The sequence below is a fragment of the Frankliniella occidentalis genome, unplaced genomic scaffold, assembly GCF_000697945.3.
Source record: "Frankliniella occidentalis isolate FOCC.00 unplaced genomic scaffold, Focc_3.1 Scaffold121, whole genome shotgun sequence".
In the NCBI taxonomy this organism is placed as follows: domain Eukaryota; kingdom Metazoa; phylum Arthropoda; class Insecta; order Thysanoptera; family Thripidae; genus Frankliniella; species Frankliniella occidentalis.
In genome coordinates, this window is record NW_026267249.1 from 209,724 (window position 1) to 220,569 (window position 10,846).

The 10,846-nt window shown below is 44.8% G+C and overlaps 1 protein-coding gene across 3 annotated transcripts in view; it reads left to right on the forward strand.

Moving 5' to 3' along the window:
- LOC127750011 (uncharacterized) overlaps positions 1 to 10,846 on the forward strand; it is a 201,021-nt gene that overhangs the window by 59,960 nt on the left and 130,215 nt on the right. For all 3 annotated transcript variants that reach the window (XM_052270393.1, XM_052270391.1, XM_052270392.1), the window contains one exon: positions 10,437 to 10,550. In XM_052270393.1, the coding sequence (XP_052126353.1) occupies positions 10,437 to 10,550 (114 nt within the window). The remainder of the gene's footprint in view (positions 1 to 10,436; positions 10,551 to 10,846) is intronic.

Below are 10,846 nucleotides of genomic sequence, written 5' to 3' on the forward strand. Positions count from 1 at the left end.
TTTAGGTCACCTCCTTCCTGACCCTACCATTTAAAATAGTTGAAAAATTGGTCTTTTGACCCTTTTTTGCGGTTTTATCTTGGTATATCAGAGTCGTTAGCCTCTCGTTGGTTAAATTATTTGTAAATTCATTTCTGGTAAGAGTGTTGTGTGTGTATGGAGCCGTTTCGGCAACAGGGTAGTCGTAAAACACGTTTTTATGCCAAAACACTACTTTGGCACGAGTAAAAATACACTTTTAGTTGTGTTAAGACATTTGTCGTGCACCGCGCATGCGCGAATATCCAGTGTGTGCTGCGCTGCTGTTTTCCCGCCGTTCCCGAGCGAACAGACGAACTGTGTCGCGCGTCTCGGTTGGCCAAGTTGGTTAGATTCGCGCTCTGGCAAGATCTGTTTTCTGTTTCCTATTTTAACATCCTTTTCAGCGAAAGGTAGCAGGTAATGATTTTGATAACTGCCGCAGCTTTAGATCAACGTAGAACGTAGAGTAACACAATTTAACTACATCTCCTTTCTTTACTTTGTTTTGTGGCAGTTGTGACCACAACATGGCTCGGCCAACGACGCGGGCGAGTGAGGTTAGGGTGCCGGTGCTTGCGACGCCGGCGTGTGACTTCAGCGGGCGCCAACTACCTACACTAGGTGAAGTGCTGTCCTGCTACGTTTTCCTGCGCGAGGAGCTGAGACGGGAGGCCGGCTGCAGTGCTCAACATACCATCGTGACGGCTAGGGTCACTGAGAAGCTCTTGACAATCTGGGGCTCGAAGCGGCTGCCCACGGTGAGCAACCAACGGATAGACCAAATGATTACGAAGCACTACAATGAGCTGATGGCACTCCACGCCTACCCAAAGAATAAAAGGCAGGACAGCTATGAGAAGCGGGTAGTCGCTTTACAATCCGCCTCCCAAAAGCTCTTCGATATATGCTCCTGCAAATGTGTCCTCAACCCCGACGGGACCGGGTGCCGCTGCGTCGCCGCTGGCCGTGAGCGGACCAACATTGTAGCCGCTGTTGACCGTCCTTTTCTGGTCGACCAACGCGGTGACCGAAACTTCCTCATCGGTCGGGAGGACAAGGCGCGCACTGCAAAGGAGACCAAGCGCGCCGAACGCACCCTGCGTAAGCGCCAACTTGAAGAGGACACCAAGGCCAGCCTCAGCAGCTTCGACAGCAAGTCCAGCTCGCCGCCGAAGAAGAGCCGTCATGACGAAGAGTACGTGCCGCCTACGCCGCGTGGCGCCCTCAGGAATGGGAAGAACTTCGCTCCGCTCACCAACACTGCTGCGACCGCCGAGCGCTTCAACGTGTCTAACCGAGCGGCCGCCGCCGTAGCCTCCGCGTACGCCGTCGACATGGGGCTCGTGTCTGCTTCGGACCGCTTCGCCGTCGTGGACCCCTCCAAATTGCAGAGACAACGGGCGCTAGTCTCGGATACCGAGAACAGGCGTGCTGCGGAAGACGCGGGTGCTCCTGTGAGTATTTATTTTGACGGACGGAAGAATACTACGTTGGTCACAGAGAAAATAGCGGGAACATCAAAATCTAGAACAGTGACAAAAAAGGAGAACCATGTAGTGATTTTGGTGGAGCCTGCCTCCAAATTTGTTGGTCACGTTGTACCTGACGGGACCTTAGCCTCCAGTGAAGCCAGCGCGATTTTGAGGGGGCTCGAGAATAGGGGCATTCCTACCCACAACATCAAAGCTGCTGGCTGCGACGGAACCAGCTACAACACTGGGGCGGACGCAGGTGTTCTCGCTTGCCTGGAAAGAGAACTTCAGCGACCACTGCAGCGGAATTTATGCCTACTCCACGCTAATGAGCTCCCTTCCAGACGCCTTGTCGAAACGTTAGATGGCCCAACCAGTGGACCAATGAAGTTCACCGGACCAATAGGGAAGCTGCTGGAGAGGTGCGAAGAAATGGCTGTCGTCAGGTTCCAGCGAATACCGGTGGACTTGCCACCGTTGGATGTTGAAATCCTCAGCTGGGAGCAAAAGCACCTCTATAACCTGTGTCAAGCTATTTCTACCGGCAACTGTCCGCCAGAGGTGGCTGCTAAAAACTGCGGCAAACTGTATCACGGCCGATGGACAACCACAAACTCTCGAGTGCTGAGACTGTACATCGGCACTGCTAGACCATCCGCAACTCTGAAAACTCTTACCCAGTATATTGTGAAGGTGTACGCTGTGATGTGGTTCACAATCAGAAGGGAGCCGCTCGCCACTTCAGGCCCCCTTCACATCATGAAGCATATTTCACTGTCGCGGTTTTTGCCAAAGAAAGCGCGCGACATTGTATTCCACTCCCTTGCCATCAACTGCTACTACGCCCACCCGGAAAACATCCTTCTGTCAATGGTAGTGGATGAGCGCCAGCGTGTCAGGGAGGTCGCCGTGCAGAGAATCCTGGAGGCGAGGCACGCCGTCAGGTCTGGAAGAAAGAGGCTGCGGCGATTCACAGTCCCGAAGCTGAACTACAGCGCTAGGGACTACGTGGACCTTATTGACTGGGATACAACACCCATCACGCCGCCACCTCTCCTCGCCGATCTCACCGACTCAGAGATACAAGACATGGTCACCACCATACCAGCCCTTCCCCAACTTCCATGCCACACTCAAGCAGTGGAGAGGAAGGTGCACGACGTCACCCAGGCAGCGTCAAGAGTAGCCGGAGAGAGGAGGCGGGATGGACGAGTCAACGCCGCTGTGACAGCAAGAAAAACCATGCCGAAGTTCAACTCAAAATCAAAATTCAAGGCCCCATATGAACAATAATAATTAGCAGCATTTCTTTCGCGTGTACAGGTTTTTGTTTTTTTCGTGTTCATAGTTGATATGTTCTAAAGAAATATATTTGTTATTTATTATTTTGTATTTCGCTGCACTCAGTATTCCCTGTGTGATTTGAAGGCCGTTTTGCTTTGTTTTTCTCTGACTTTAATAAAATTATGACTTTTTGAGGCCAAATAACGTACTTTACGGACACCCTGTTGCCGAAACGGCTCCATACACACACAACACTCTTACCAGAAATGAATTTACAAATAATTTAACCAACGAGAGGCTCACGACTCTGATATACCTAGATAAAACCGCAAAAAAGGGTCAAAAGACCAATTTTTCAACTATTTTAAATGGTAGGGTCAGGAAGGAGTTAACCTAAAAAAATTAAAAAAATATTTTTGAAAATGTCATCAAAAAAGGCAACCAGACCGCACTATTAAAACTTCGAGATCGAAAAAAGTGCATCGAAGACTCACCCTACCCGACAGGTGCTCGGTGGGTTGGCATACCCACTGGCTTGCGAACACTTATGTGAAATTCCGTAAAACAAAATCCTCCACAACACGCAGTGGAAACTCTTCCACACGGCTTTGAAAAGGCCTCCACTACGCGGGCCACTCCCAAAACGATACGCAATAAGGCTCTCCAATGCCATCCCCACCCAATATTTCCACTACAAGGACTGGAATTGCATTACGGTTGAATTTATACGTCAGGTGCATCACATTTACCTCAGGGTACTTTTGATACAGTCTCCTTATGTCCAAGCTTTGGATGAAGACAAATAGAACATTGTCTTTGTCATCGACTCATAGTTTAACGTGAGCATCTTGGCCTTTGCCTATAATCTCCTGCAGCTTCACCTGCAGCATTTCCTCATTAGATCTTTCTTGCCTTTCTTCCAGTCTGGCTTTTGTTCTGAAACTTATGAAGTGCAAATAAATATAAGATGAAGTCCTAAGTACTTAAACACAAGATTATTCTACCAAAACACTTACCTACAATGCTCACATCCCCCCGAAGAATAATTTTTGACGGATTTAAAACAATTTCTTTCAAAAGAGGCCCGATGACGGAAAAAATAACCTTTGCTTTCTGAAATTCCTTGGTCTTGGCAATTTGAGTGGCATTTAGCCTCCTAATTTCAGGATAACCATTGTACGTCACTGTATTGTAAGGATGATTGTGTCAACTGAGGTTTCTTCAATACTAGCTCATCTCTGCTTCTGCTGTAACTGAGTTCTAAGTAAGCTGTACAACCTGTTCAATATGTCCTGAAACGAAAAATGTCTAATTGACAAAGGCACTACCAGTATTAGCACTTTGGCTGCCCAGTAATATACTTTGATAACCCCTGAAAACTAAAAGGTCGTACCACGGAGCGGCTGCGTATAGTGTCGTACCTCGGAGCGGTTGCGTATAGTGAATTAGAATTGGGAGAAAATTCTCTTTCTAATGATATGCATCTCGCAAAATCGACAAAAAATAGACTTACGACCATTCTCTGGGACGCTGGCGAGTCGTACCTCGGAGCGGCTAGCCGCTCCGAGGTACGACCTTTTAGTTTTCAGGGGTCGATTACTTTTGAAAACAGTTACCTTTGATTGCGACGTTGTCCAGTTAGTTTCACATTGTCTTTAAACTGCTTACATATCATAGTGAGTGAAAGACTCGTAGAGTTCTATCATTGGGTTTCAAATCCGACCTTCACTTAAGGGGACAGACCTGTGAACGGAGGGGTTTGGGAAAAAAATCACTTCATAAAAACCACACGCCGCATCAATTTAGGATCAACTGTGTATTAAGAGCACGCTAATTTGGCTCTTGGCACCGTTGCGCGCTTTCTCCAGGAGGATACCCATCTTCCCCTCCGACTGGACTTTTTCGGTGTGCACGATCTTACTCCAACGGATTGGTTGTCAGCGGAACTGTAACTAACTCAAAAAAGATGCTGCTAGTTGCTAGTGGTTGACCTGGGGATTTTGTTGGCTGAGCGATTAGCGAAGCCCATTACTCCACTGACCGGAAAAGTTTCATTCTGTTTGTCTGTCTGTTTGTTTGTTTGTTTGTTTGTCTGTCTGTCTGTCTGTCTGTCCGCACGATAACTCGAGAAAGAATTGAGATAGCGACCTGGGATTTTCAGGGTCGTTTTGTATCATAAAAAGACAGAACGAGTTCGAAGATGAGCATTCTAGCTCAAAATTTGGCTTTTTAAAAAATCAAAAACCACAGGTTGCAAAATATTTATTTTTTTAAAATATTTTTTTATGGGCTTCTAGGGGGTAACTCGTGAAAGTAGAACCCTATGGGCGAAAATTTTGTCCGTTTTGTTGTATCTCGCACCGTTTGGGTGCTAGGGAGCATTTCTTGGCGAAAATAAGGTGAAAACGACAAAATGGTCTATTAAATCGTAAAATTTAAACAGTCTGGGGTGTCAGCGCCGCAGGCCTAGCTATATGTGCGCCAGGCGCGTCGCAGCGTAACAGTGTTTCGTGATATATCGCGAAGCCTGTTACGCGAGACGTGGTCTGGCGTACATATAGCTAGTAAATTTCGAGATGGTACTCGCAAAAATTCATATTGCTTAAACACGAAAAAAAAAGGGAATTGGTTTTGTTCATTGTGATTTTGTTCAAGTACTCCCATTTCGAAATTTGCAAAACCCACAAGTCAACCACTAGCGGCACTTTCAAGAGAAAGTAGCAATTTTGTTGTCAGTCGCAGACCAATCAGAAAATTGTCAATGACACATTGAGAAGTCGAACGAAACACAAGTTCGTGCACGTCTGAAAGCTTCTTACCATGGCGGCCGCCTACTGCTTATTTTGCCAGGTTTGCGACACTATCATAAACACTGTTCGTTACGACAGCCAAACGCTTAAGACACTCAAGGTCGCTCGCCTCAACTTGTACACCGACGAGGACCACGGAGACGGACAACACTACAGTCATCACTCGATTTGTTGAAATACGTTCAGTCCCCGGTTCAGTCCCTCGCCGTGTGACCACACGCCCCACCCCCAACAACCCCCCTCAATTGATATACCTAGATAAAACCGCAAAAAAGGGTCAAAAGACCAATTTTTCAACTATTTTAAATGGTAGGGTCAGGAAGGAGTTAACCTAAAAAAATTAAAAAAATATTTTTGAAAATGTCATCAAAAAAGGCAACCAGACCGCACTATTAAAACTTCGAGATCGAAAAAAGTGCATCGAAGACTCACCCTACCCGACAGGTGCTCGGTGGGTTGGCATACCCACTGGCTTGCGAACACTTATGTGAAATTCCGTAAAACAAAATCCTCCACAACACGCAGTGGAAACTCTTCCACACGGCTTTGAAAAGGCCTCCACTACGCGGGCCACTCCCAAAACGATACGCAATAAGGCTCTCCAATGCCATCCCCACCCAATATTTCCACTACAAGGACTGGAATTGCATTACGGTTGAATTTATACGTCAGGTGCATCACATTTACCTCAGGGTACTTTTGATACAGTCTCCTTATGTCCAAGCTTTGGATGAAGACAAATAGAACATTGTCTTTGTCATCGACTCATAGTTTAACGTGAGCATCTTGGCCTTTGCCTATAATCTCCTGCAGCTTCACCTGCAGCATTTCCTCATTAGATCTTTCTTGCCTTTCTTCCAGTCTGGCTTTTGTTCTGAAACTTATGAAGTGCAAATAAATATAAGATGAAGTCCTAAGTACTTAAACACAAGATTATTCTACCAAAACACTTACCTACAATGCTCACATCCCCCCGAAGAATAATTTTTGACGGATTTAAAACAATTTCTTTCAAAAGAGGCCCGATGACGGAAAAAATAACCTTTGCTTTCTGAAATTCCTTGGTCTTGGCAATTTGAGTGGCATTTAGCCTCCTAATTTCAGGATAACCATTGTACGTCACTGTATTGTAAGGATGATTGTGTCAACTGAGGTTTCTTCAATACTAGCTCATCTCTGCTTCTGCTGTAACTGAGTTCTAAGTAAGCTGTACAACCTGTTCAATATGTCCTGAAACGAAAAATGTCTAATTGACAAAGGCACTACCAGTATTAGCACTTTGGCTGCCCAGTAATATACTTTGATAACCCCTGAAAACTAAAAGGTCGTACCACGGAGCGGCTGCGTATAGTGTCGTACCTCGGAGCGGTTGCGTATAGTGAATTAGAATTGGGAGAAAATTCTCTTTCTAATGATATGCATCTCGCAAAATCGACAAAAAATAGACTTACGACCATTCTCTGGGACGCTGGCGAGTCGTACCTCGGAGCGGCTAGCCGCTCCGAGGTACGACCTTTTAGTTTTCAGGGGTCGATTACTTTTGAAAACAGTTACCTTTGATTGCGACGTTGTCCAGTTAGTTTCACATTGTCTTTAAACTGCTTACATATCATAGTGAGTGAAAGACTCGTAGAGTTCTATCATTGGGTTTCAAATCCGACCTTCACTTAAGGGGACAGACCTGTGAACGGAGGGGTTTGGGAAAAAAATCACTTCATAAAAACCACACGCCGCATCAATTTAGGATCAACTGTGTATTAAGAGCACGCTAATTTGGCTCTTGGCACCGTTGCGCGCTTTCTCCAGGAGGATACCCATCTTCCCCTCCGACTGGACTTTTTCGGTGTGCACGATCTTACTCCAACGGATTGGTTGTCAGCGGAACTGTAACTAACTCAAAAAAGATGCTGCTAGTTGCTAGTGGTTGACCTGGGGATTTTGTTGGCTGAGCGATTAGCGAAGCCCATTACTCCACTGACCGGAAAAGTTTCATTCTGTTTGTCTGTCTGTCTGTCTGTTTGTTTGTTTGTTTGTCTGTCTGTCTGTCTGTCTGTCCGCACGATAACTAGAGAAAGAATTGAGATAGCGACCTGGGATTTTCAGGGTCGTTTTGTATCATAAAAAGACAGAACGAGTTCGAAGATGAGCATTCTAGCTCAAAATTTGGCTTTTTAAAAAATCAAAAACCACAGGTTGCAAAATATTTATTTTTTTAAAATATTTTTTTATGGGCTTCTAGGGGGTAACTCGTGAAAGTAGAACCCTATGGGCGAAAATTTTGTCCGTTTTGTTGTATCTCGCACCGTTTGGGTGCTAGGGAGCATTTCTTGGCGAAAATAAGGTGAAAACGACAAAATGGTCTATTAAATCGTAAAATTTAAACAGTCTGGGGTGTCAGCGCCGCAGGCCTAGCTATATGTGCGCCAGGCGCGTCGCAGCGTAACAGTGTTTCGTGATATATCGCGAAGCCTGTTACGCGAGACGTGGTCTGGCGTACATATAGCTAGTAAATTTCGAGATGGTACTCGCAAAAATTCATATTGCTTAAACACGAAAAAAAAAGGGAATTGGTTTTGTTCATTGTGATTTTGTTCAAGTACTCCCATTTCGAAATTTGCAAAACCCACAAGTCAACCACTAGCGGCACTTTCAAGAGAAAGTAGCAATTTTGTTGTCAGTCGCAGACCAATCAGAAAATTGTCAATGACACATTGAGAAGTCGAACGAAACACAAGTTCGTGCACGTCTGAAAGCTTCTTACCATGGCGGCCGCCTACTGCTTATTTTGCCAGGTTTGCGACACTATCATAAACACTGTTCGTTACGACAGCCAAACGCTTAAGACACTCAAGGTCGCTCGCCTCAAACACTACAGTCATCACTCGATTTGTTGAAATACGTTCAGTCCCCGGTTCAGTCCCTCGCCGTGTGACCACACGCCCCACCCCCAACAACCCCCCTCAATACTACTTTTGCTTTCGTTTTTTACCACCACACGCAAGACTACCACCGCTCATCAACGGAAGACACTACTGTCAATTGTAAACTTTAAAACCTCCGGTTTCTGTAAACAAAATTCCGTTTACATTCAGTTTTTTAATTGTAGAAAGTGAAAAGAAATATTCTTAAATTTATAAGTGTCACGAATAGTGATTTTTTGCATATTAAATCTTACCTTCAAGTTCGGCGCGAATAGTGATTTACTCACTAATTCGCTACTTAAAGTTCGGTGCGAATAGTTTTTCATTGGGTATAATTCGCACCCGACTTGCGGTGCGATTACTCTAAAACACCTTGTTCACATCCCCGGTGCCAATAAATACGGCCTGTATGAGAAAGGGGGCTTATGGACCCTTTCAAATTTTCAAAAACACTCAAAGCCACAAACACATGGAAGGCAAGCAACAATCAATTTTACAGTATGAGATCTTCGCTATCGACTAGACACATTTGAACAATAGCAGTTGCAAGTTTGGAGAAGTGTTCAACAGTACGCCCCACATAATGAAGAAGACAGATGTCGTTCAGGGCGCCCAACTAAAACAATTTATGTTAAAGGAAAATTTTAAAATACTTTCAGAAATTTGTGCAAGACTTTGCATTAAATTTTAATATGTCCCTCATTGTATTGCACTGTTAAAAAAACCGTCACCTAACAACTTACTGCCTTGATTGACACTCCTGTAATGTAACAGAAACGTTGTTTTCATTTGAACACTCTCGAAACTTGTGACATTCGGCCCATAGTGGCCCACAACAAAAACTACTACGTATTACTTTGCTGTACATTTACAAGTAAAGAGATGTTAATTTTGTTAGCAACTCATTTCGTTCCAAAACAGGACACTCGTATTATTACAATTTTTTTTTACAGGAGCAAAACAAAGAAACTGCTTTTGGTATTTTCATTAACGCTGCTTTTTTACAGTAAGGCCTGTAAAAATACAGTATATACTGCTAACAAAATTAATCGCATTTTCGCTGTACATTTACAGAATTTTTTTTTTAACAGTGTGGGCAATTCCAGACACTGGTGCCATTTGTGAGCGACTGAGAGGTGCAATATGTCCCTAGAAGCGTCATGGAAACACGCGTCTAGTAATGTGTTTCAACAACCCGTAGCACAGCACCTCTCAGTCGCTCACGAATGCTGTCACTGACGGACATTTTTCACCATTTTGTCCGGTATTGCCCAAATGCGTCCCAAAAGTTTATTTCTGAAACGGACTCGTTTCTACCACACAAGCCGCACCCGGGGGGCCAGAGCGTGATGGCGGCACGACCACCTGTTGGAATGCAATTCCACATTTCCTCAGTACCGCCAACAATCGACACTGTGCTCGAGGCCCCGCACGCCGCCCCTCTGTTTACTGAACCCAAAACAGAGAGGTAAATGAAGTAAATTTCTTGAATGTTTACGGCCACCAAGCTTTTTGGTGGTCAACTGAACATTTTGCGGTGCACACATTCATGCGACAACATCAACAACATAGTTTTAACCCAGATACCATGTGTTCAGAATGAACACCCCTATGAGCAGAGCTGCAGGTTTGCACACCGTATCGCGCCACAGGGGCCATGACGCTATATGGGCTGACATAAAAGGTCAACCATTTTACACGCTATGCAACTGGACAACTGACGGATAGCTTCAGATAACTCTAACTCTTATAACCACTGTGCAAGAACAAAACACCAAAAGACGACTGCATTACCACACGAATTGCCAACTGAATTCTTCAAATTAAAATGCTTATTACCTTATTCACATTAGTATATATAATTTATGTTTACATAGGAGTTCATTTCGCAGATTACACGAAGTGTTTACTTCTTTTTTCTTCTCTAGTGTTTCGTGGGAATGGTGTTCCTCACCTATCGAAGGCAACCCTTAGGTGGAGCTTTAAAGATCCTTTTGCGAGTCACTGAACAGCTGGAAAGAAGTCCTTCTGTTAAACTCAAGGTAAGATTCAGAAATTCCCTGTTAAAAAATCGTTTAAAAGCAAGATATTTCCCAACAAATTTATCAGGGTAGCAGATGACGTGATTGACCCTTTAAGCGCCATATGCGTCCACCTGCCGGCCACCGAGGTGCTGATCATAATTTTCAAAATTCGCTACGTGCAATGACTAGGGTAAGGGTTCAGGCTAGGACTGTCTCGCTTATCAGTTTAACTTTGTCCCGACGCTCTAACGTAACCGTTTCGATTTTTGGCTGAGCGATTAGCGAAGCCTATTACTCCGTCTGGTCGGAAAAAA